At 35.2% G+C, this 27,744-nt stretch overlaps 1 protein-coding gene across 1 annotated transcript in view; it reads right to left on the reverse strand.

Annotated features, from left to right (window-relative positions):
* Positions 1-27,744, reverse strand: part of MYO3B (myosin IIIB) — a 567,258-nt gene that overhangs the window by 217,733 nt on the left and 321,781 nt on the right. The window contains exon 23 of the mRNA XM_074212806.1: positions 12,543-12,622. Within this exon, the coding sequence (XP_074068907.1) occupies positions 12,543-12,622 (80 nt within the window). The remainder of the gene's footprint in view (positions 1-12,542; positions 12,623-27,744) is intronic.

Raw genomic sequence — 27,744 nt, forward strand, 5'->3', positions numbered from 1 at the left:
TTTGTACCTTCCTATCATTCTCTTCTCTGTTTTTGACCTCTAGCTCCCTTTTATGTGTGGCCTTTCCCTAAAAGTGCTGTAAATTTCTTATGTATAGGGTCTATCTCATTCACTTGTTTTTGGCATCTCCATTACTTAAACACTGTGTCTAGCCCATAGTAAATGCTTAACATTCATTATGTTGTTTTCACTCCTGTAAAGTGTTTTTACATGTAAAATAATTTCCTAGTTAATTCCATATTTTCCCATATTCTAATCACTGAAATGTTTTAAAAAAAACTTATAAATTTAAAATGTGTCTAATCAGAGAATTCCATCATGCCAGATGATAAGGAAAGATTTCCAAGTACAGCATGATTCTGATTTTCCTTTTTCTGTCCATAGGTAAAAAACACATTGTGAAGATCATCCCAAAGGACACTGGGAAAATGACCAATTTCCTTCCCTGATGGTCAACTCTGAAATCATCACACCTCTCTTGTGGTTGAATTACATTTTGGAAAGGCTCTTTCTAGTCTGAATATGGAGAAAAATATCCAAAGAGCATAAATGGACCAAAAGATTATCTAATTATCTGCCCCTCCTACCTACAGTTGGCAAGGAGTTTTCTTCTGAAAGAGGAAATAGTGAATGAAAATAATTACAGCTATCAATTGCAAGCAGATTGTGTTGCTATATTGCAATTCAGGCAAATAAAATGGAATTCCAAGCTCAAAACCAGAAAATACAAGAAGAAACTTTGTTTTCATGAAGAGTCTTAACTTAGGCTATGGCAGTTCACCATCTGCTCTGAACAGGTGGCATTAGAATGAACTATGAACTTGAACTAAACATTGCCATTATCAACACATGTGATACATTCAACGGACAACACTCTGGGAAGTCAGTTTTGATTATGGTGAGTTTTTTCTACAACCTTTCTCAACTCAAATAAAGGAACAAATCTTACCTTGAGAATGTATTTGGGAGACTGCATGCAAGAGTCAAATAAGGAAAAACAAAGCTTAAATGGCATTGGATAAGGAAATCAATTCATATATAAGATCAGGAATCAAAATGGAAACAGATTTTTAAAAGTTGCACATGAAATCTAGATAATCACACAGGGGATTTACCATAATGATTTAAAGAAAAGCCACAATTTTATTCCAAATCTGGTTTGAATAAAATCTTAGTAACAGTCTTTAGGTATATTGCTGACTGACATACTAACATACTTTGCATTTTTTCCTTTCAAAGACATCTAATTTTATGGTTTTAGACTATAAAATGAAGGAACCCCTTCCAGGCCTAAGGCCTAGCATCCTATTTGAGAATAACTTTGGTATATTCTCAGATTGATACGGAACTCACTGAGGGGAGAGGGAGAAATAATCCACAAAAACTTTTTGTAACTTTCCTCATAAGTAGCCTATGGCCTAATGGCCAATTAAATCTTTGAGTTTGTTTGACTTTGTTAGCAGGGTAAGAGGGAAAGGAGACAGAGAACTGACCCTAAAGCAGAAAACTCTCATCTAGAGATAACCTCAAGCTCTTTCCACAGGCAGTTTACCTGATTGAGTCAATATCAAAGGTCATTCTCTGCCCTTTTCTCCTCACCTCTACAACAGCTCTATTTGAACAGACAGAATCTCAGCACTCTGAAAGCTCAGAAATGTTTTGGAGAGTCTGGGCTCAAAAACTTTGTAAGAAAGGAACCTGAGGCACATTTAAAGGATGCTAATTATTAAAGAGACAAAATGTTTCATTACCATTCTACCCTTCAGGATCTTAGACTCACATTAGTCCTATTCTCAGGGATCTCTCTCGATCTGGAGTCAGGATATCAGGGTTCATTATAAGAAAATGTAGATAAGAAGACAGGAAACATAAAGTAGGCCAGCTTTATCGAGGAGTAATACACTAAAGATGGACAGTTGAGAATACAGAAAACAAGCCAGATTCACTGCAGCCCTAATGGAATCCTGCGCCCAAACCAGAAAAGTCAGAAGGTGATTTGTTACATTTGTTTGTTTAAGAAAGATTCTTATCCAGGTGGAGCAGGACCAGGTTTTGAGAGGAGGGATGGAAGAGCCTTAACCTGATGTCCTGGGGCTAATTCATGATGGGGGTAGAGGAAGAAAGAGAAGACTTCTAAAGAATTGACTAGTTGATATTCAAATTCCCAACAGACTCAGGTGAATTAGAGGTTTAGGACAAACAACTTCTGAGATTGCCTTGATGAGTTTTTATTTATTGAGCAGAGGAGGCTACTAAAGTTCCTCACTTCTGACAACAAAATTTGCTAGCCTGGGTCCATTCATCTAAGGAACCCACTCTGGGATAGGTGATCCCAAGTCTTCTGATTAATTCATCCCTGCTAATTGGATTACATTGACTCAATACCCCCTTGGAATCAAACATTCTCATTTTGATCTAGCTTTGAGTAGAAAAAAGACCCTATTCCAGAGGAATGCCTATAATAGGGGAAATTTCAGGCTCAAGCCTGAAAAGCTCAGCAGTTTACAGAGGATATTCATACATTCTTTGCTCCTCTAAGTTATTCAATTAAATGACTGAGGAAAGATTCTATGCGTAGGCTGGAGGTGAATTAGTTTTAGCAATTTGATTAAAAATTTGATTCTATGGTTCTGTTAAGGTGAAGATGAGTTGGCAAGTGGAACAGTGCCTAGAATGAAGAAGGACCTGAAATCAGAAAAAACTTGAGTTCACTTTGGGTCTCCAATACTCCCTATCTATATAACCCTGGGCAACCCATTGAACCTCTCTGCACTTCAGTTTCCTCACCTGAAAAAAATGGAATGATGTTTGTATCTACCTCACAAGGGTTGTTCTGAAGGTCAAATGAGTACTTTGCAGAATTTAAAGTACTGTAGTAATGCTGTTATTATTTTTATGAGTTTGGATCATTAACATTTAAGGGAATAGTCATATAAAAATGAAATATTTACAGCTATTAATTTTGAAAAAAATCTGAGGGCTTTAGAAGACCACAAGTTATATGTTTAATATGATGTGATAGTCAAAAAAAGTAAATTGCATATCAAGCATCATTAAGAGAGGTATAATAGCCAGAAATAGTGAGATTATAATCTTGTTTTCTACTATGATCAGACCATATTCATTATGTCTAGTTTTATGTGCTACATTTTAAGAAATGTTGGAAAAGAGCTTTTTAGTTGGAAAAGAGCTACCCAGAGGAGAGTGAATAGACTAGTAAATGGTCTTGAGACCCAATTTAAGAAATTTTGGCCGTTCAGCCTGGAGAATTGAAAATGGCATGATCACTGCCTTCAAGTATTTAAAGAATGACTTGGTGGAAGAAGGATTAAATTTTATAGGCTCGACCTCAGGGGGTAGTTAGGAGCAATGTACAAGGTTTCAGAGATGCAGATGTTTCAGAATGTTTCAAATTTCATTTAGAGATAAGGAAAAATTTTCTAACAATTAGAGTTATCCAGAAATCACATTAACCCAGATTATGGTGCAACATCTCCCCCCCCCCCCTCCCCGCCCCCAATCAATTCCTCTAGAGATATGCCAGTGATGGTTGAATGGTTAATCTCTGAGAAGAGGTTTATCCAGGTTTAATTTAAAGGAAAGGACTTCTAAGTGGATTTTCCATTAGAGTGTAAAGTCTTTAAGGGCAAGGATTCTCTCCAATGCTTAGCATGGGGCTTGTCATGTAGTAAATTTAATAATAAGTATTTACTGATAGATTGAAATTCTGTGATTCTACTTTCTGAATTGCTCCCCCCTAAATCTCTTCTGCCATGATATCTTCAAAATATGCATAATGATTCAAACCAAAATGACTGCCTTTAGAGTGTTTCTTTTTTAAGGTCAGTTTCCCATAATGAAGGTGGTCCTTAAAACACCAAAAGGTCAATCTAAACAATTCACTGCCAAAGCAGATTTTAGAAAGTATCATCTGACATTTCCTGTGAGACCCATGGACCTCAATTTCATGATATATAAAATCAGGGGTTTGAACTAGATGGCCTTTGAGGTCTTTTCCAGGTCTTCCATTATGATAGTAAGAGTTAACTCTTTAAGGATATCAGTCCCATTTCCATCAGAAATGTAGTTGTTCAGAATTGGCATTACTCTGCAGGCTCCAGTTCTTTGACCTCCAAGTCAAATTTCTGGGGAAATGTCATCCCTAAAACTCACAATACTTCAGTTCTGTTTCTTTTCTCAATATTTTCATTCCAGTGTGCATCAAAAGGAATATCAAGAGATTAGTTTCCTTGCCCACTATTCACAGCTCTTATACTACAGATTAATAGATAAGAGTCAGGAGCACTTGGATTCAAATCTCACTTCTGGCACATGGTAACTGTTTGCCTAGGAATAAATCATAGTCTTTGTCAACTATCCAAGACTATATATTTGAGATTCATATTGACATGAAGTTCCCTAGGCTGATGAAATACCCTTTCTAGAGTGAATAAGAATACTGCATGATAAGAAGTATCTTTCTAAAAAGAGAGGAAAAAAAACTCATTGAGGTATTTTTTTTTTTGCAAGGCAAATGGGGTTTAAGTGGCTTGCCCAAGGCCACACAGCTAGGTAATTATTAAGTGTCTGAGACCGGATTTGAACCCAGGTACTCCTGACTCCAAGGCTGGTGCTTTATCCACTACACCACCCAGCCACCCCTCATTGAGGTATCTTTAAAAATTATCTAGAAGAAAACAATATAAGGAAGGTTGGAGATATTGGAAAAGTACCAGAACTTTGAAAGCTACTGACTGAACTTATTAAAAGTTAAGCTGTACCTAACATACATCTGTAATTCTTCTTTTCCTTTTTTACTATTTGTGTGTATGTATGTATGTGTATATACATGTGTGTATGGCACATACTCATTTTATTTGGTGGTCTGAATAAAAATACATTAAAAAAAATACTGCAAAAAAAAGTATCCTTAGCTTAACTTGCACTTTAACAAATACTGCTCAGAGATATCTCTAGACTCTATAGTTAAGGAGATCTTTTCCTCGAAATTTCATTCTAACACTTTATGACATTTTAAGACTAACATTAAAAGATAAATCAAACAACATATCCTAAAAAACAAAAAGGCAGCTGATGTCGTTCAGTCATTTCCAGTAATGCCTGATTACATATTGTAATTTTCTTGGCAAAGATGCTGAAATAATTTGTCATTTCCTTCTCTGGCTCATTGTACAGATGAGGAAACCAAGGCACAGAGGGTTAAATGACTTTCCCAGGGACACTTAGCTAGTAAGTGTCTGAGGTCAGGAAGTTGAGTCTTCCTAACTGTAGGCCTGATGCTCCATTCATTGCACCATCTGGTGAAAAAGAACACTCCAAAAAATAAAAGTTTCTGGGTTCAAATCCTCTTATTGTTTCTTTTTTTTTGGTTGTTTTTGCTTTTGCAAGGTAATGGGGTGAAGTGACTTGCCAAAGGTCACACAGTTAAGTAAGCATTAAGTGTCTGAGGCCATATTTGAACTTAGGTCCTCCTGAATTCCAGGGTCGGTGTTCTATGCATTATACTACCTCTTCTTACTGTTTCTTGAAACTATGCACCCATAATTTTACCTGTTTTGGTCCTTTCTCATCTATAAAGTAAAAAGTTTGGATCATATAATATAAAAATTCCCTCTAGATTCAAAAATTTTATGAAAATAAAGTCTCCACCATACCACTAATGATCTTCTTTCACTGATACACTAATATTCTAATGAATCAATAATTTCACAATGTGGGTATTTCCTTCAGTGATACATATTGACATCTATCTATACTTCCCCAACTTGGGTGATTTTCATCAATATTCTCTTATAAATTTTCTAGAGTGGATCCACCTGACATGTTTTGGGATTTCCATTTTCCAACAGGGAAACTAGCAGAACAACCCAAAGGTTGTCCCTTGATCTTGTTATGTGACTAGCCTGTCTTCCCCCACACCTGTTGTCCATATTTTTCATTTTCTCTCTCACAGAACTTTAGCAGAACTCCTCATGTGTAATATGTTGTGGCTCATCTCTATTTACCATGCCCTTTGGGTCATCCTCAATTTTACATCTTTAAAAAACAGTAGAAATTCATAATTCATAGTCATTTGGCATTAGGAGAAGAATAATGGGATTAAAAATGAGTTTGGGGGGCCTAGGTGGCATAGTGGATAAAGCACTGGCCTTGGAGTCAGGAGTACCTGGGTTCAAATCCAGTCTCAGACACTTAATAATGACCTAGCTGTGTGGCCTTGGGCAAGCCACTTAACCCCATTTGCCTTGCAAAAAAAAAACAACCTAAAAAAATGAGTTTGGGATCAGGGGAATAATGGAAAGGATAGAAGGATAGATTAATTTTTAAAAATGCTTATTAACTAAGAAAATAAAAATAAAAACAAAAACTTTTTAATGATTAAAAAAAATAGGCCTTTGTACTCAAAAAATTTCCAAAAGGCAGACCAGCCTACTCTCCTCCTGTTCAATTTTGGACCCAATTCACTTTCCAATGTAGTATAACAGACATTGCAGTGTCTACTATAGATTTACATATTAATGGATAAACTACATGCATTGTCCATAGAAATGTATATTATAGTTTAGATAAGTGGTTCTCAATTTTATTTGGTCTCAGAACCCCTTTATACTCTTTTTTTTTTGAGTGTTTTGTTTTTGCAAGGCAATGGGATTAAGTGACTTGCCCAACGTAACACACCTAGGCAATTATTAAGTATCTGAGACTGGATGTGTGGATGTGAACCGAGGTATTCCTGACTCCAAGACTGGTGCTCTATCCACTGCGTGCAACCTAGCTGCCGCCCCCTCCCCCTTTATACTTTTAAAAGTTATTGAAGACTCCCAAAGAACTTTGCTTATGTGGATTGTACCAATCAATATTTATAATATTATAAATCAAATTAGTATAAATTAAAACTGATAAAATTATAAACATTATTCTTAATCATTTAAAATATGAATAAACCAATACATATTGACATAACATATTTCTATGATAAATAACTATTTTCCAAAATAAAAAATTTGGTGAGACAAGTGGAATTGTTTTATATATTTTTAAAATATTTTTTAATGTCATTGTGTAATAGAAAACAGCTGGATTCTCATATCTGCTCCTGCACTCTTTCTGTTGCAATATTGTTTTGGCTAAAGAATATAAAGAATATCTAGTTTCACATAGATATAGATTCATACAAATATGCAGATATGTTGGAAAAGGAAATTATATGTTAATAGGAAAATAATATCTCAGCATTATTATGAAAATAATTTTGACCTTGCAGACTCCCTTTAAGGATCTTGGGAATCCTCTAGGGTCCTAATCCTATATTTTGAAGACCACTGGTCTAGATTACAAACATTCTTCATTCATCTACTTTCTTTTTCTTTCAGTATAATTAAGTCAAAGTCTTTTGAGTGATTATAAATGTTATTTAGGAGGTTCATCAACGTTCTTGTTATAGTGTTGTCTGCAAACTGGAAAATCAATTGAGAATTTCTCCTTAACTTCTAATCTCTGTTGGATCTCTTCCAGTACTGGGGCAAAAAGGTTGGGTGAGCATAACTCTTCTTGTTTAATACTTCACTTGATGTAAATAATCATAGGATCATCAAATAAAATTAATTCTACTGTAATAGCTTTCAAAATATCTTCTCTGACTTTACTATATGCATGGATACTTTGTTGAAAGAGAGTCTGGTGATTTTCTCTAATGAATCAAAAAATTAAATAATCAATGAAAAGCAAACATAGTGGCATCACATATTCTCTACAGTTTTTAGTTGATTCTGTTATAGTAAAAATATGGTCTCAGCGGAATATCATTTTCAAATGATTACCTGGTTCTTTTTTAATATCCTCATCAAAGATGCCATCAATGCTCATTCTCATAAGATATATTGATGAGAAGATAGGCACATCAGTTGTTAGTTATTTATATTTCCCCAGTTGTGTTAAAATTGTCTCTTTTATTCAGGTCCCCCTGCCCCTTCTGTTCCTTTCTAAACAACATAGTGAGTTTTTAAGTAGCGCAAGAGCAGGAAATAAGATTACAAAGAGGAATCTGGAAGTCACATGCAAATCATCTCGAAGATCAAAGGAGCATAATTTACAAATTGTATCATATATTAACCAAAATTCACATCCTGTTAATATGTGCTAAATCGTTGGAAGTCATTTAGGTGCTACTGTCAAAATCCTTTGGTCCTATGATATGTAAATCTCAGAAGAGTCTTGGACCCCAGTAGTAAGATCAGCAGAATATCAAAAGGTGCTGATAATTTTGAGATGATGTGGATATGTTATTTTACCGATCACTTTGACTTGATTTGAATATGTTAATGAACTAACCCCAAATTGGGAAAGATAAGAGTAAACCCCTTTCCCACTAAAGTCCTCTAAAAATGAGACCTGGAACTCCCACCTTCAAGCACATATCCATATTCAGTCCATGTTGCCTAGTGCACCTAATTCTAATACATAGTTATGTATATCATCTTCCTCTCTTCCTCCCCATCCTCTTTCCCATGCTGCTTATCTTCCTTCATTACCCTATCCCATCCCTGCAGCTTCTGCCTGTCCTTCTTTGATGATTGTTGATTTGTCCTGCTTCCTACTGCTATCACAGGCTTTCCTAGAATGTACCCAAAGAACTGATTGTGCCTGCCCTCATTTTATAATTTCATAAATTATGAATTCATTTGCCCTAGAGAGGAATAATAATATGATCAGTTATATTTTTTATACCTCTGGCATTCTTCTCTCTATTATATATCTTGAGAATTGGTACCTCAATGCCCTCAAAATTGTGTTGCTTCTATTATTAATCTGTTCCTTGTCTAATTGATCTATTATAGCTATTTTTCATACTTTTTCTTCAGCTTCATTTTCATTTCTTCTGGTAGCACATCTGGGATTCTAATAGGGTAGCTTCTTGGTCCACAATAGGGAAAAGAGTTTGTTATAAAAATCTCAGTATTTCTTTTCCATTATTGTCCTTCTTCCAGTTTCATCCTTAAAGTTCCTTGTAATAGCTTTCATTTCTTGGGTTTCTTTGCAAACTTTATTTAAATTTATTTTTCTTCTTTTTTTCCCCATTGTTTTATGAAGGAATGCTGCTCATAATCTTCCACCATCTTTCTCCCAAAGATTTTCCTAAGGATTTTATATTCATATTAGATCAATGAGGGAAAAATAGATAGGACAAAGCTCAATAATTGGGAAAATTTTATTGTGAATGCAAGGTTGGTGGAGTTGTGAAGAAATAAGCTCACTATTCTGGAGAACAATTTGGAATTAAACCAAAAAGACTACGTAATTCCACTACTAGGTCTATATCCCAAAGAGAACAAATAAAAGGGAAAAGGAAATATTTATACAAAAATATTTATAGCAGTTCTATTTTATGTTGTCAAAGAATTGGAAAATTGAGGGGGATACTCATCAATTGGGGAATAAGTCATAGTATATAATTGTGATGGAATTCTACTGTGCTATATGAAATGGTGAACAGGATGGTTTCAAAAAAACTTGGGAAGATTCAGATGAACTAATGAAAATTGAAATGGGCAGAACCAGTAGAGCATTGTACAAAGAGTCATACTGTAAGGATGAAAGAATTAGCTTTTCTGATCAAGAGAGAGACTGACCCAAGACAATTCTAAAGGACCCACAATGAAAAACATTTTTATCTCCAGGGAGAGAATTGATGCAGATTGAAGCATACATTTTTACTTTTTATAATTTTTTCTTTTGCAATACAGCTAATATAGAAACATGTTCTACATGATTTCATATGAATAATGACTATCATTTTGCTTGCCTTCTCAAGGAGTTGGAGAGGTTCCAGAGGGGGAGTAAGCAATCAGAAATTAAAAATTTTTTAAAATGAGTGCTAAAATATTTTTACATGTAATTGGGAAAAAATGAAATAAAGAAAAAAGAAAGCTTTAGTGTGAGGAAGTTAAAGAGGATGTGAAGTAGAACAGAGGTCTCTAAGTTAATCAATAGCAAGATCTGTAATCTGGATTCATGAAATAAAGCAGTGATTTCTCCCCATCCCCCAAATTTATAGAAATATTATTTTCTATGAAGTCTGAATTTTAAGAATTAGAAGGGACCCCAAAGACTGTTTAGTCTGACCCATGTCATAAAAATCATTCTTTTTGTAACATATTCAGAAAGTGACTTCCTGTGAGGTTCACTCTTTTCCCTACTTAGGTATCCCAATCCACTTTAAAATAATTTTCAAATATCCAGTGCTAGAGAGTTTAGAAAACTGAAATACTGAATTAAGCTAGTATCTGACCCAAAGGCAGCAGAGAATAAAGGAAAGACTTAGACTTGGAGTCAGGACACTTGAATTCTTGTCTTAGTTATGCCATTAACTTGCTGTGTGACCCCAAATCACTTAATCTTGGTAGACCTTAATTTCCTTATCCATAAATTTAGGGGTTTAAACTAAATGACCTCTAATATCCCTTCCAACTTAGATTAAAAGCCCACTCCAGTTGAAGCTGAACAAACATGATTCTTGCTCAGGAAACAAAGTATGTCAGATATATTACAGGATAGACTTAGCAACCTGAAAACAGGTCAGATTGTACCTTTAGAAGCTACATTACATATACAGATCCCTGACAAGTAAATAAGCTTCCTTGTTTGGCCAATATATGAATTCCACTTCTCTAGTTTTAGAAAAGAAGAGAAAGGTAATGTTAGTTGGAAGAATATTGAATATGGAGTCAAAATATCAGTGAATCTTGACTTGGTCAGTTACTGCCTGGGTGACCTTTAGAAAATCACTTAACATTTCTGGGTGTTGGTTTCCTCATCTGCAACATGAGGAAGGTGCATTAAATAATTTCTATGGTTGCTCCTAATTTAAAAATCTATGGAAAGGTTGGTGGACCTTTTTTGTGAATATAGATGCATTTTGGGCCAGTTTCTGTAGTCATAAGACCTGAAAGCAAAGTGTTATCTAAAAACTTTCTTTACTTAAATATGTTTGCCTCTGAGGCAACTAGATGGCACAGTGAATAGAGGTAGGGTCAGGAGGATCTGAGTTCAAATGTGGCTTCAGATACTTATTTGATTTGAGACCATGGTAAAGTCACTTAGTCCTGATTGCCTCCTAAATAAACAAACAAATAAGTTTGTCAAAGGAGGAAACTAAATTGACACTCTCTCTCTCTCTCTCTCTCTCTCTCTCTCTCTCTCTCTCTCTGGATTTACCTTCTTTATCATTCTCATTGGAATTTCCTAAATATTTTATAGTCTCAAATTCCAAAACTTTCATTTCTTGTTTCATAAGACCTTTCCTCAAGAATTTTAACTATTATCAGGTTATCTTTTGGGAGAGATAGGGAGAATCCAAATATATGATGTCATCAGTGTGGAGGTCCTCCTAGTATGGAATTTCCTATCTACCACCTCTAATTAGCAACCAGAGACACAAAAGTTATATAACTTACCTTAGGTACATATCAAAGGCAAGACTTGAACCCTCTCTATAACACCATTTCTCTAAATTGTCTATACTCTTAAAAAAATCCTTCTGTTCTACTTTTGACTACTCTATGAAATAGCATATAAAAAACATTTTTATCAATGATTTCTGATGTATTTATGTTTACTTTGGGTCACCCAGGGTAGGGAGGAAGGGACAGATGAAAGGAGAAGGATTTCCTTATTTTGCCTTCTTTTTTTGTTTAGTCAAGGTAAGGAATACTACTGAATTTTCACTTTTCACTTCTGAGCTTCTGGTTCATCTCCTCTTTCATTTATTAATTTCTCCTTCCCTGAATTTACCAAAGCTCATTGTTGGAAACATGGTACATCCTGTCTATCATCATTTCTCCATTAACTTTTAGGTCACTCTGATTCTTTAGATATCATGAAGACTAAACAATTCAAACCATATAGTAGAGGGAGAACATTTATGTTAGATTGGTTTTTGAGCCTGAGAGAAGGAAACTTGCCATCATCAAAATCATTAAATCCTAATTAAGATCTTTCAAGTTACATCCTTCTTAAGTTAAAATATACTGCAAATCATCATGCTATCAAAATACTGATACTATGTAGTTACTGAAATAATGTTAAGAATAAGATACTCTTAACTTGGGTAGAAACATTTTCCACAAAACTTTGCTTCGATTGCAGGAAAAGTGTCTTTAGAGATGTCTCTCTTGATTGGGAACATCAGTTTCCTAACTTAAGGAGAAATACTTTTATCTTCTCAAAAACTGACACTAAATACTTCTGAAGGAGCATTATTATTTATCTGGAAATGATCCTTCCTTCCAGACAGCAGGACTGCTAGGGCACTGTAACAGACAACTCCCATTTCACAATAGCTTCCTTGACATTCTTTTAACATCTTTCACACCCCTACAGCCAGGATTTCTATATTGCAATCTCTAGTCTTTTGAGAACATGTACTACAGCCTGGAGATGGAGTCAATGAACCTTATGTATCTGAAGCTCCTTTTATCTTCAGTTGTTTGGGTTGGAAGGCTGGGGAATTGATTGTTACTAACCTTGACTTTCCCAGCGCTGAGTTGAGGAGGCAAAGACCTGGATGCCGCTGTCACTCTTGCTCTTGACTGGGCCAGGTTACCTATTGAGAAAGACAAAGAACATGAGTTGAATAAAAAGCAAAGGATATCTTGTTTGGGAAAGACCACTGTACTCCATTACTGGAAAAAAAAATGAGGTCATAGATAGAGGATCATCAGCATTGCTCAACCATTATAAGAGACAAATGCCCAAGAAGGGAGAGGGACCAGGATATAGTTGCAGCAATGAGGGATGAACATGAAAAATGTCACTGCTCTGTGATTCTCTGAATGATGACAGGTCAGGGACATTGGAAAGAGAAGGCAAAACATTCCATTGTCTTCAAGAAAAGACAGCCATTCCACAAGTGTGATTACTTTTCTGTGATCTCTTCAAATTTGTATCAATTTCCTCAACCACCAACACCAAAAAAAAAAAAAAAAAAAAAGAGTAGGAAGGAAGCTAATACCCTGAAATCCCTTCAGTTCTGGGCTGTGCTCAGAAGAGTATCCTTGGTCCTAAAGCTAATGAAAGATGAGAAAAATGATGACTATATACCCTTTGAACTCTTAACTCCCAGATCTACCTAATCCTTGTGGCTTTTACCTCTCCAGATTGTAAGGAGACCCCTCACAAGATTTACTGGCCTCTTAGGAAATCACTGCCCTCTGCATCAAGTGAACAGAAGTCTATCTTTTTGACCTTTTTGTTTGTAAACTCAATCTGATCATTATGCTAAGGGATGTCACATCATGCAATTGTTCTGGAAAATAAAGGTTGCTCAAGACAATAGTTTTAAAATAAAGTTGTCACTGAAAGTCATGACTGTGAATTTTGCATGTGTGAGACACTGAAGATTTCAAAGTTTTAGCAAGTCTAGCACAAGATGTCCAAATGTTTTCTCTGGCTGTGTCTTCAGAGGCTAAACTGTGATTAATAGCACTGAAAGAACCCTTTGAAGCAGGATTGGTGACATCAAAGTCCTAATCCAGGGGTGGCAGTGGGTTTTTTTTATAATGAGGGGGAAGCATTTTAACACATTTCAAAGGATTTACAGAATGAATAAACAATAGGCCCCAGCAGAAGCACCCCACACCTTTCAGAAACATAACACATAAATAAGTTTCCATTTTAATTTAAATGTAAATAAAGTGTTCTCACTTCTTTTAAATGTTAAGCAGCCTGTTAGCATCAACACTCTATCTGGTGATTTCCGTTTAGAGATGGTTCATTGCTCCAAAATACCCTTCTGAGTCTCCCTTAATAGTAACCACTAAAGAATACACAGGAAAGAAAACAGAAGTCAAAAAGCATTTAAAAGAATTTATATCCTATAAGGGACCCGAGTGGAACTAGAAGCTGCATTCTAACTGCAAAGAACCCCTGGCAATCTCTTATGCTCCCAAATTAATGAGAAAAGTTAGAAACAGTCTGAGACAATCTCAGCTGGCACATTTAAAAGGGGTGATTTCTTGCTTCAGAGGATTTCCATCTATTTTCAAGAAACTACCACTCACAATCTCTGTACCAATCCCCCTTTAACAGAAAGGACTGGGGCAAGATCCTATGAAGTCTATTTCAAAAGTCAAACCTAGATCTCAGCCTGTCTCTACTGCCCCCTGCAGGTTTTAGAATTTTAGGATGCTTCTGTTGGAAAGTGATGTTATTTGTGACTGAAAAAAAAGAAAAATTTAGGCTATATAAAGGGGAGAGGGAAATTTCCCCCTCTTTGAAGTCTTCTAGTTATAAAAAATAATATAAAATTTAAAATATATATAAATAAATAAGTAAAATGATAAAAATATTAAATATTAAACTATTACGAAAAAATTAAAGGGTAGGAGAGATAGCTTAGACCTGAATTTGAATCCTGCCTTTGCCACTTAACTTTGTGGCCTTGGATTTTAATAAGAATTAAGAATAAGAATAAGAATACTTGAAATGCCTACTCCAGGGTTGCAAGGAAAGTGCACTGGATTCTGTTGACTTTGTTCATTGCTCCCTGTGTGATCCTGGGAAAATCAACCTCTCTGTGCCTCAGTTTCCTGAGGCAGGAATTAGATTAGATGAAAAAAAAGTATCAGATTAGAGTTTTTAACCTTTTTTTTGCATCATGGTTCTGTTTGGCAGAACATGGACCCCTTCTCAGAAAAATGCTTTTAAAGGCATTTTTTAGGATTCAAAGGAAACCAATTATTTTGAAATATAGTTAACAAAGTATATATAAAAAAGCAAACTGAGTTCACATATTTCAGATTAAGAACCCCCTGGGACTCTAGAATCTAGGATTCTTCACTGAAGTTCATGAATCACAAAAGGGTTTGTGGATAGTGTTTGAAGATTATAGGAATTTGGATGGAGAAAAATATATAATTTTCACTAATCTTTGGTGTCCTTTGCAATGCTTTGTATTTGATTTTTAGCATATAAAAACATTCCGAGAAAGGACCCATGGACTTCCCCAGACTTAAGGGGGTCCCTAGGCCAAAAGGGTCCAGGACAAATAAAAAGGTCAAGAACCCCTGGATTAGATGATTTTTGAGGTCTTTCAGCTCCAAATCTTGTGCTTTAGGTGTAAAATCCATTTTCTAGTGCTATTCAAATGCACTTCTAATTAGTTTAAAGAACAAAATTTATCATTCATTTCATCTTTTTCCCTCTTACCCCATCAGTCCTTTAAGTGTCTACTTATTGTGGTTGCTTCGATATTTGTATTGCCTAGAATGCTCTGATTTCACACTTAATTACATCATAGCTATTACAATGTGGTTTTTGTGGAAAGTTTTTTTAAAGCTGCATAAGAAGAACTATATATTACATTTTAAAAGCAATATACTACAGTTATATTTGGTCTATTAAGTCAATTTAAAATAGCTTCAAAATATAGCGAAGCTTTTCCATCTATCCAATATGACAGGGCTAGAGGGTGTTAGAATCCGCCCAGCAGTCTTCAATTTCTTTCCCAACACAAAGGAAGTTTACCTAAGACTAGAGAATGAATGCTAATAGCTGAGAGGAGGTGATTACAATTGTAACCCAGGGCTTGAAAGTAGCCCACACTCTCCCGTGCCTGGCTAAGAATGTGGGGAATTCATTTTAATGAAAGGAGCTCTAGTTTTATTCTAGGAAGGAAAAGAGTAAGGGGTGGGGTGGGAAAGGACCAACCCTTTTCTTTTCCAACTTGATTTAGCAGAGGAGGGGATTTATAAACATTTCAACTGCTCTTTCAGAACAGATAGTTTTCCCTTTATTTTCCTTTGGGGAAGGTAAAAGCTTTACTGAAGTCTCAGATATGAATCTTACCTCCTCTCAGAGGATCTATCATTTCATGGATATGGATACTTGCTTCAACCACTACAGATTGCAATCCATCATTGCCTTGTCATCCATAGAAACTCTTGTCTATGTCCTTCCACAAATCCATTCTAGAGGTCTACCCATCAAATGGGAACCAATCTACCAACTGTAGATACTGACTGGTCACTGTTATTTCTCACTTTGGCTACACCTGGTCTTCCTTTGCACTCATAAGTCTTTGTAAGGGTCCCTAACAGCTCTTATTTGTGTTTCCTTTGGCACTCTTGGTGCTACCTGTAGAATTCCTGCTTCAATAAAACTGAAACAAATATTTTCATTGCATTTTCTCAGGCTGAATATAATCAGAGTTTTAAAGATTTGTGATCCAATGGTCTTAAAACATTACTTTTTAAAAGAACAGTAACTTCCTTGCTTCCTAAGCCATTAAAACTAACAAACAGATCTTCTGCCCTGCAAACAGCCTTCCATCTAAAAACCAGGATGTTTCACAGGAGGTAATAAAGTTTCTCTTCCCTGTTCTGTAAACAATGAGTCAGCTTGCTCCCAATTCTCTCTGTTTTATTTTCACTGAGTCCTTAATTGTATTATGCTTCTCTTTCTCCAACAGCAAAACATTTTTTCTTCCTTTTATCAGTCGCATCAATTTATGAAACTAAGTTTTTCATTCTGTTATCCTTGTGGATCAAGTTGAAGATGGTCCTGGATATTAAAAACTTAACTTGTTGTCCATGCCCTGTCTAGCCAGGGCAGAAATAACATGGCAGATGCATGAACACTGATATATTTTCAACAAAGCCCAAGGAATGTTCATGAGGTAACAACAAGGTCCATCCAAACAAATCAAGGTGGCCAGAAAGAAATAAAAGTCATCAGAGAGTTTTGTCAGAGAATGATGGAGCTCATGTATCCTTTCAGGAAAAACATAAAGATGAGATATTATTAGGATTAATCCTATAACACTAATTGCCTTTCAGCATCCTGAGACGGGTATCACTTGTGGCCCAACATTTCTCTAGGTCCAAAAAAGCAAGGAGTGGATGTCCTCTTTTCTCTAACCCTCACCCTATTCTTTACCCTCAATCCAGATGTTCAGTGCCTTCAATGCTGCCTCCCCACTCCTATACCCTTTCAATCCACAAACTCCTAATCTGACCTATTATGTTGGCATTAAGCAACATCAAAATTTCTCTGCCCCTGAGGTTCCATTATCCTAACAAACTAATCCCAAACTATTCTGTTAACCCTTAATTAACTTAAAAATGTATTAATCCATCCAAATTGAGTATCAAATATAAACTCCTCTGATTAGAGAACATTTTATGCAGAAATAGAAATATTGTTAGAATGTGAAAGACTTAGTTGCTCTGTTCCAGACAATGATTCAAGACAATTCCAAAGGACCCATGAAAAAAAAAATGTTGTCTGCCCCCAGAGAAAGAACTGATGAAATCTGAATGAAGATCGAAGCATTCATTTTAAACTTTCTTTCTTTTTCTTTTTTTATTCTTTTTTTGTCTTTTGCAACAGGGAAGGGATAATGTTGAAATGTTTTGTATTATTTCATATATATAATCATATTGCTGGCCTTCTTGAGGAGAGGGGTGAGAGAGAGAGAGAGAGAGAGAGAGAGAGAGAGAGAGAGAGAGAGAGAGAGAGAGAGAGAGAAAGAATCTGGAACTCAAAATCTCAAAAAATGAACATTAAATTTGTTTTACATGGAAATATTTAATGAAATAATAAAATATATTGGAAAAACCAAGCCCTTCTGTTTGACATTTGACACTTTTTCTAACTTGACCCCATTCTGTCTTTCTAATCATTTTACATTATATTTCACCTTTATGTTCATCTATGATTCACCTACATTGATCAACATGTAGTTCCTCAAATATGACACTCCATCTCCTATCTCTATTTCTTCACCCTGGATATACTCAAGCTCTTCCTCCTGTCCAATATTTCTTTTTTTGTTTTTTTTTTAACGTTTTTGCAAGGCAATGGGGTTAAGTGGTTTGCCCAAGTCCACACAGCTAGGTAATTATTAAGTGTCTGAGGCCGGATTTAACTCATGTCCTCCTGATTCCAGGGCCGGTGCTCTATCTACTGCACCACCTAGCCGCCCCTCTTTTTTTAAAGAAAGATTTTATTTATTTTGGGTTTTACAATTTTTCCCCTAATCTTGCTGCCCCCCCCACTCCCCATGGAAGGCAATCTGTTAGTCTTTACTTTGTTTCCATGGTATACATTGATCTAAATTGAATGTGATGAGAGAGAAATCAATTAAGGAAGAAAAAATAAAGTATAAGAGATAGCATAATTACACAATAAGATAATGGGTTTTTTCCTAAATTAAATGTAATAGTCTTTGGCCTTTGTTCTAACTCCACAATTCTTTCTCTGAATTCAGATGGTATTATCCATTACAGATACCCCAAAATTGTCCCTGATTGCTGCACTGATGGAATGAGCAAGTCCATCAAGCTTAATCATCAACTCCATGTTGCTGTTAAGGTGTACAATGTTCTTCTGGCTCTGCTCATCTAGCGTAGCATCAGTTCATTCAGATCCTTCCAGGCTTCCCTGAATTCCCATCCCTCCTGGTTTCTAATAGAGCAAGTTTTCCATGACATACATATCCCGCAGATTGTTAAGCCATTCCTCAATTGAAGAACATTCACTTAATTTCCCAGTTCTTTGCCACCACAAACAGGGCTGCTATGAATATTTTTGTACAAGTGATGTTTTACACTTTTTCATCATCTCTTCAGGGTATAGACCCAGTAGTGGTTTGCTAGATCAAAAGATATGCACATTTTTGTTGCCTTTTGGGCATAATTCCAAGTTGCTCTCTAGAAAGGTTGGATGAGTTCACAGCTCCACCAACAATGCATTAGTGTCTCAGATTTCCCACATCCCTTCCAACATTAATCATTGTCCTTTCTGGTCCTATTGGCCATTCTTAGAGGTGTGAGGTGGTACCTCAGAGATGCTTTAATTTGCATTTCTCTAATAAGTAGTGTTTTAGAGCAATTTTTCATATGACTATGAATCACTTTGATTTCCTCATCTGTAAATTGCCTTTGCATATATCCTTTGACCATTTCTCAATTTGGGGAATGGCTTTTGTTTTTTGCAAATTTGACTCAGTTTTCTGTATATTTTAAAAATGAGTCCTTTGTCGGAAATACCAGTTGTAAAAATTGTTTCCCAATTTACTACATTTCTTTGATCTTGGTTACAGTGTTTTGGTCTGTGCAAAAGCTTTTTAATTTAATGTAATCAAAATTGTCTAGTTTATTTTTAATGATGTTCTCCATCTCTTCCTTAGTCATAAACTGCTTCCCTTTCCATAGATCTGACAGGTAAACTACTCCTTGATCTTCTAGTTTGCTTATAATATTGTTTTTTATGTCTAAATCCTATATTCATTTTGATCTTATCTTGGTATAGGGTGTGAGGTGCTGACCTCTATTTCTTAAACTACTCAGTTCCAGTCCCTTGTACTTATTCAAATCCAAGTATCGTATTATTTACATGCTTTTCTCTACCCCTCCCCATACTTCATCAGAATAGGAGCTTTTTGAGGGCAAGGCTTTTTTTGTATTTCTTTGTATCACCAGTGCTGAAACAGTTATTGCTCAATAAAAGTTTGTTTACTCATTTTGCAACCTGAGTAAAGTATTTGCCTTTTAACAGTTATCTTTTAGATCTTGGGTTCTTTCTTTAACACCTGTGTTTTGACTTCCAATAAGTTTTATAGGATGTCTATTGTTACCTGCTGGTATGTAAAACAATGAATATCTGTAAACTGTCCTTTTTGAAAATGGATTTTCTTTTTGGAAATGACCCCTGTATTTATACCCTTGATTGAACTCCTGTAAGATAGAGACTTGGGAACCACACCTTTTTTCAGTTCTCTACCACTGCCAAAAAACAATAAAATTCTTTCTAATAATGTGATGGAGGTTGGTTTTTTTTTTTTTTGGTTTGTTTGTTTTTTAGATTTGAATTTTGTTCTCAACTGGCAAGACTATCCCATATAAGGATCGGTGCAAGGAACTGTGCATATTAAGTCTAGATGAGATGGCCTCTGAAGTTTCTTTCAGTTTTTACCATTTAATAATATAGAGGTAGGCTCTCATTGGCTTTGCATCACATTCTGGTCAAGTTCTGGATTTCACCAAAAAGGTGAAGGGCATAACTTAGGACAAATTGATCAGTGTAGAGAAAGTTCCTTATCTAAGCACATTTGGGTCAGTTTCTTCTTTCTAGTTTCAGCTTCCTCATATCTAAAATGCTAAGGCTAAACAAAAGATTTCCAAGGTTCTTTCCACCTCTGTATATTCTATAATCTATAGAATTTATTTCTCTGCTTCAATTATGAATAGAAAACACATGAAATGGGCAATTTTTTTCTAGTCTTAATATATTTTAGAGGAAAAAATTCCAAACTATAAATCTTTGACTTCTGATTTGAAGATTGAGATGGGAACAGCTGGAAGGATAAGCAGATTCCCCATGCAAATTACTGATCCTTCCATTTTGATGAAATCAGGAATAATCTCCAAGATACTTTCTTCTCTATACATTTAGTTTTGTTTTTTCCTCTGAAATCCAGTTACATGGGAAATGCATCAAACCTTCCTTTTTTTTTCCCCTCAAAAAAGGTAACCTAATGTTTCAATTCACTATGTCAGTTTTGGTTCAGGGTTTTTCCTTTTTTCTTTTTTAAATTTGAACACATTTACACAAACCCAAGCTAACATGGAGTCTAGTTAGATAACTTTAAGACATTCTATATAAATAAATGGCTATTTAAGAAAGGCACATAATATACCTTAAGTCATAACATGTGAGAGTTGGAAAGGGCCTCAGAGATCATCATGTTCAAACTACTCATTTTACAGATGAAGTCATTGAGTACCAGATACATGACTTAGTTCACACAGCAAGTTAGGAACAGATTTTCTCTTAGAACCCAAATCTCTTTACTCACAGTTCTTTCCATTACATCATATTTTACTGACTTCCTAGCTTTAGGTAAGTCACTTAACAATGCCTTATAAATATAACTTGTGGCCCACTACCAAATTCACATGAATTCACATGAACTAAGTTCAGTTTTGAAGGTTTCTCAGTAATAATTCAATATTTTATGTCCTCAACTAGAGTTTGCTTTGGGAACATCTGAACTTGGTTTGTTTGTAGTTTTCATCTAAATATTCTCTATTTCTTTGCAAGTACTAAATTAATAATAATAAGACATAGAACTATTAATTAGATACAACAAAGAATACAGGAAGGATTTTGAAGCAAAATTCATAGATGGTCAAGATTGCCTTACCCTCTAATGGGTCCCACTTTTCACTGGCACAACCAGAGTTGCTTAAACTTTGAATAATACCCTGGGTTGGGGTCTTCCTCCCTCCAAAAAGGTAGGAAAAAATTGGGGGGTTATTATTAAGTCAAGCAAACTGTCTTTCTGGGAAGCACCCCTTACCATTCACCAGAAAGGTATAAACACCATAAAGTCATTCTTACCCCACCTTCCTGGGGCTGAGACTTTCCTATGCAGGTAAAGAACTCAGGGATGCTAGACATTGGTTCTTTCGTTACTCAGGCCTACATAGTTCATGTGACATGGTACCAACAAAGGAGAAGATCATAAGAATCAGTGAAGGAAAATGAAGAAAAACATGTTATCATGAAAAAAGGAAATCAGAATCTATTCTCAAACCCTGTGTTGGTTCTTACCACCTGTGTAATTTTGAAGACCTCCCTAAACCTTTCTCAATTTCAGGATCCTCAAAATAAGAGGCCTGCACCAAAGAATTTCCTAAAATATTTTCTAGCTCTAAATCTATGATCCCAATTTTCTAATTTTGAAAATGTGAAGATTGGGTTTGATAGCCCCTGAGTCTATATTGGTCATCACATAATTTGAAATACTCTAGTAAAATGGAATCTGTTAATTCCCAAGGCATCTCCTACTTTGGGATAGCTCTAATTATCAGTTATCTAATGATTAATTCTAATAATTAATTATTAATCATTTATATAATTATCAATTAATATTATTTTCACCCTAATGTTATGCTTAAATTTCTCTCCTTACATTTTCCATCCATTGCTTTTAATTCTGTCCTTTGAGGTTAAGCACAAGTTCAATCTCTTCCACCCACAAAAAAACCCCTTAGTAACAATTTTACCATCACTCCTGTCCATTCATACTTGAGGAGAGAACTCCATGTTTATTTCTTTCTTTCAATCCCTTTTAATCCTATAAGTTAAAAATGCTTATTTCCTGAATCTCCATAGAACATTCTTTCTATTTTTTTGCATTAGATACTATTAGTCATATCTTATTTTGTGCTAGTTAGAATTAACGATTGAAGGAACCTGAGGACATTATGTCTTTTCTCTGTATTTTAAAAAGTGAAGAAACTGAGTCACAGAGAGGTCAAATTTGCCAAAGTCATATAGTTAAGTGTTTGAAATATGACTTGAATTCAAGTCTAACTAACTCTGAATCCTTTCCCTTGAACCCCTGAAAATAATTAAGGAAAATCTTGTTCCATCAAATAAATAAATGCAAAGTTCATACACGCTGATTTATTTTTTATTTAATGGAATGACTATTGCACAAATACCTCTTCAAAGGGCATCTTGTATGTGTCTCTAGATACATACAAGGAAAATGAGAATGATGTAACAACACAGGAAAAATGACACTACTTATTCAGAAAGGCAACCCTACTCTGTAGGGAAATGAAAATTTGACAGATCTTCCACTATATATTTGGACCAGGATTTCACTGTTTAAAAAAATCTAAAATACTCATAGCTATCTCTACAACCCAGATTGTTCAAGAAGGAGGGAATGAGTAGAATGCAAAGTTATTTAATCTCTTCATATCCACAATTCAAGGAAGTTCTTAGTCTAGAGAAACACCTAGATAGACAATTCTAAGGAATGAGGAATGGCCCAATGAGAGCTCAGGCCAGGGATCATGCCCAGAAGACTCACATGGATATTTGAAGAATCTGCTTTTAGAATTTGATGACTATTGATGTGGAATGGAAAATGCCAATACCCCACTCCAGAGCATACACAGATAATTGGCAACCATTCTGTCCGCTTACTGTGTGGTAAGGAAATTGCCTTTTTGGTTGGTTCTTGAAACACAATTAGGAGTTCATATAAGGAAGGAAGGAAAGAAACATTTATTAAGCTTCAATATGTACTATATTATTTAGAAATATGACCCCATTTGATTCTCATAATACTCTTGAGAGGTAGGTGCTAATAGTAGGTCCCTTTTAAAGTTGAGGAAAATGAGGCAAGTAAAAGTTGCAAATTGACTTTGTAGTGCCTGTGATCAGATTCTGAATTCAAGTTTTTCTAACTCTAGGTACAGAGGTCTATTCATTGCAGTACCTAGATGCTTACACAAAAATACTCAATGGAAAAACGAGGAATAGTTGACTTTCTGGGAAGCCATGATACCCCAGGTAGAACTGGTTCAAGGAGAAAGTCCTTTCTCATTGACTCTCCAGAACTCAGGCAGTTCTTAAATCTCATGGCAACAGGAAAGCAAGAAAGACTGCTTTTCTTTAAATTTGGGCTTTTGAACACACTCCCAAGTTAACTCAGGAATCAACCAAAAAAGTTATTTCCTTAGCACAGAAAAAGCAGACAGTAAACAATCCCTAGTACGTGTGAATACCCAGAAAGGAGAGCAGGGTCCCTCCTTTCAGTGTCCTTATAAACTTTCAGATGCAATCTTGCCAAAAATCCAGGTGGTGCCCTGGTGAATACTCCCAGGACTAGGCTCTCACTAACAATCCCCATTAACAATACAGTTATCACTTCCACATGGGGGAGTCGGGGATAAGGGCATGGTTCGCCCTCAATCTGGAAAATTCTCATAAAACTTTAAACTCTTCCTTCATACCAGTGAAGAAGTCCAATTTTTTTTTCCTTTTAGGGGTGTTAACAGTACCTTGTAAAATTCAGGTTAAGTATTTTGTCAAAGGTTATATGTAGGTCAATGTTAAGCAAAAATACTGTATGAAAAAGAACTTAAAACATATGAAATAAATATGAGAATTAAAAAATGAAATAAATTTAAGAGTAATACTGAACACACAATATGTACAGCAAAAGACATTAAAAAAATAACTGTTGAGTATCATGTCAGTATTACTCCCTGGTTAAGAGGCTGAATGAGAGTTGTGTTAGGTGGTGTGTATCTTCAGGGAACTTCAATGTGGAATTAATGGAGTTCTGGGTTGGGAGAGGGGTTCATTGTTTAGGAGCAACAACACCTTAAAGGGCAATCCCTTGATGGTAACTTACTTTCTAGCCCTTGGCAAAGCCATTTAATTTCTTATGTCCCCATAATGGGGAAAATCGTGATGTAGAAGGGATAACCGGATTGTCTTTCCAAAGAGCTCCTGATTCCAGCCTAGGAAAGGATTTCCAGATTTGTGCCCAATCCTCTAGAATCCTCCCTTCCCCATATGATATGCAACTCAATCCAGAAATAATCTAATTGAAATATCATCTGCATTTGTATAAGTGGATGTGGGCAAATGAAGTGAAGATGATCTTTACAAGGAGACTGGGAAAACAATCCTGTTTAAGACCTAGGTTCCAGTTTTGTCACTCTGAGCTTTCTGTGTCTCATTTATACAATAAGGGGATTGGATGAAATCAGGGATTCTTATCCTTTTTGTGTGTGTTTTGGCAGACTAGTGAAACCTTTGATCCTCTTTTTAGAAAAATGTTTTTAAAAGTATAAAATACATAGGATTACAAAGGAAACAATTGTACTGAAATATGGTTATCAACTTCTTATTTTAAAAATCAGTTTAACTACAAAGGACATATGAAGGAAGACACTATCTGCAACTAAAGAAAGAACTGATAAACAGAAGCATATATATATATATATATATTTATATTTATATTTGTGTCTAATGGTAGCCATCTCTAGGGCAGGGGACTGGGGAGGGGAAAAAGGACAAAAAAGAAATTATATGACAACTTTAATTTTAAAGAAATAGCAAGTTGTACATATGAGATATGTTTCATGTGCAATCATTTAAAAAACAAATACTATCTTATGGAAATGCTTATTTTATTCCATAAATAAAAAAATAAGAAATAAAAATTTTAAAGTTATATAATGAAAAACTGTTCAGGAACTCCAGATTTAGAATTCTATGACCTCTAGGAAACCTTCCAGCTCTAATATTCTGTGGCTCAATCATATTCTTCATTCCCATTTCTTGTAACATTCAGGACATTTCAGCTGCCCTCTAGGGGTCAACAAGATATTGAACAAAGTTTTAAGCAAACTACTAAACAAACCATGAGGGATTCTTACAAACCTTTTTTTTTTTCCTTTTCCACTTTGGGGTGTAACTTAGGCTACAGTAGGACTTATCAAGGATGTTTATAAGAACTTTGCACTGATAGAGGACAATTTGAATGATTTGGCATTGATGCTCAGTGGCTGAGACCCTTTTTTCAATCCCACAGCAGGATAGCTGAGTAACTCAGAGAACTTGGGACCACACACATTTTACCAGTTCACAAAATCCCCACTAGCCAAGAACGTTTCAATGAGGATATGCCACACCAGAATCATAGGGATAATGCCACAAAAGAAAGTGAACTTAATGGATTTAAAGGACTAATCAAAATTATAGGTTGAAGGTTTAATTTTCAAGAATATTTGTGGGTTCTTATGATTTCTTATGCATTCAAAAATAAGTTTGGATTTTATAAATCTTTCAGTTCCTGGATCCATGCAGCTGCACTAATTTGAATAGCTATGGTACAATTTCCAGAATAAGTATATGATTTTAATTAATTTCCAAATCAAGCAAGGTCTTTTTCTATAGATTTTTAGACAAGTCAAAATCAATTTAGATTTGTTTTTATCCCAACTGGGATAAATGCCCAATACAGGAAATACATAGATTGCTTATCCGACTATGGAAAATTAGAATTAGCATCTTTTCATGCTAATTCTAAATATTGCTACACAATATAGTTTATAGGAATGCTCTCACAGGATAGTATCTGACATTTATGTAGTATGTTAAATTTTTACAAAGAAAAGTTCCCATGAAGTGGGCAACCCAAGTTTTATTTTCCCTATTTTATGGATAAGGAAACTGAGGATAAAAGAGTTTAAGTGACTAGTTTAGGTCGGATAGCCATGGCATCCCATACTGCTATTTATCTGGTTTGTATATGTCTTCTTTCTTTAAAAATATTGTGTTTCTCTTGAAGGCAGGGTATGGGGCTTATGCTCACAGCTCATCCATACATAAAAGGAATTCAAGAAATGATTGTGAAAGATGATCTAAAGTCAACCAATCAATAAGCATTTATTATGTGATGGGCACTCTGCTAAGTACTGAGCATGTAAACATAAAGAATGAAACAATCCCTCCTTGAAAAGGTCAATTTGAAGTTATCTACATTTACCTACTTGAAGGGGCATGTGGGATATAACTTTCTAAAATGCAAACTTCCAAAGCCAGTTATCTGGGAGTTGCTGAGTGTTTATGAATATATATATTCACAATATAGACATAAGACATTCAGAAGCCTCCTAAACACATCCCACAGTCAGCAGAATATTATTATAGATGTCCAATAAGATGAATGAGCTGGAGGTCATAGGACAGTCTGTACCAGGGACTCTTTGTAAAAGGCCAAAGATTTCCATTGGTAATACAGAACCCAAGACTGTTGCAGAATTTTATGTTTAAAGATGTATTATTCAGCTAAGCATGTACTGCTTTGTCAGAACTCTGTTATTGTCTAGAATTATTTAGCCCTGCTTAGTGATTTAGCTTTTAACTTTTCAAATACATTCATCAGTCCGACTAAATTTGGGTGGACAAAGAACACTTGAGATGTAGTCTGAAACATTAGATTAGAATTCCAGCTTTGCCACTTAATATTTGTGTGAGCCTGAACAAGTCACACAATCTCTCTGGGTCTCAATTTTCTTTCTTTTTTTAATTAAAAAATTAATGTATTATTTATTTATTTTAGCATTCAGTTAAAAAAAAATTTGAGCCCCAATTCTTTTCCTCCCTTGAGTCCTTCCCCTGCCTTTTGAGAAGGCAAGCAATATATCTATTATACATGTGAAGTCATGCAAACCATATTTCCACATTAGTCATGTTGCAAAAAAAAGAAAAATTTTAAAGTGAAAAAAATATGCTTCAATTTGCACTCAGAGTTCATAGTTTTCTCTCTCATGGTGGTTAGAATTTCTCATTATGGGTCTTTTAGAATCGTACTAGATCATTGTACTGATACTACCCTTTCTAAGTCTCAATTTTTCATCTGTGAAGTGAGAGTGAAGAGAACTAGATGATGAGAGAGATCCCTTCCAGTTTTAAATCTATGCTCCTTTGATCCACGATCCTAAATGTTAAATCTGATGTCAGAGACTCTGCCATAGTCTTTGTTTAGCCAAGCACAATGCCTTGTTCAGTAAATACTGGTTGATTTGATTAAATGAAATGCTTAAAAGAATGAGTTCTGATTGATTTGAATTTCTGATTAAAAGACAACAATTTCACTGTAGTAGACACAATTGCTGAAAGTATAAAAGATTAAATGGAATCTGTGCTGATCCTAGGATATATCTAAAAATTTTTTTAGAAAGATGGTGAGACAAAATTCTAATCATTATCATCCTGGGGTTGAACACTATCTTCCATTCTATTAATGTTTTCAATTAATCAAGGTCTTACTTTAAACACAATTCTCAGTGAAAGATAATGTGACATAGGACACTAGACTTGGAGTCCAAAAATCTTGACTAATTT

The sequence above is a fragment of the Macrotis lagotis genome, chromosome 1 (assembly GCF_037893015.1).
Source record: "Macrotis lagotis isolate mMagLag1 chromosome 1, bilby.v1.9.chrom.fasta, whole genome shotgun sequence".
Lineage (NCBI taxonomy): Eukaryota > Metazoa > Chordata > Mammalia > Peramelemorphia > Peramelidae > Macrotis > Macrotis lagotis.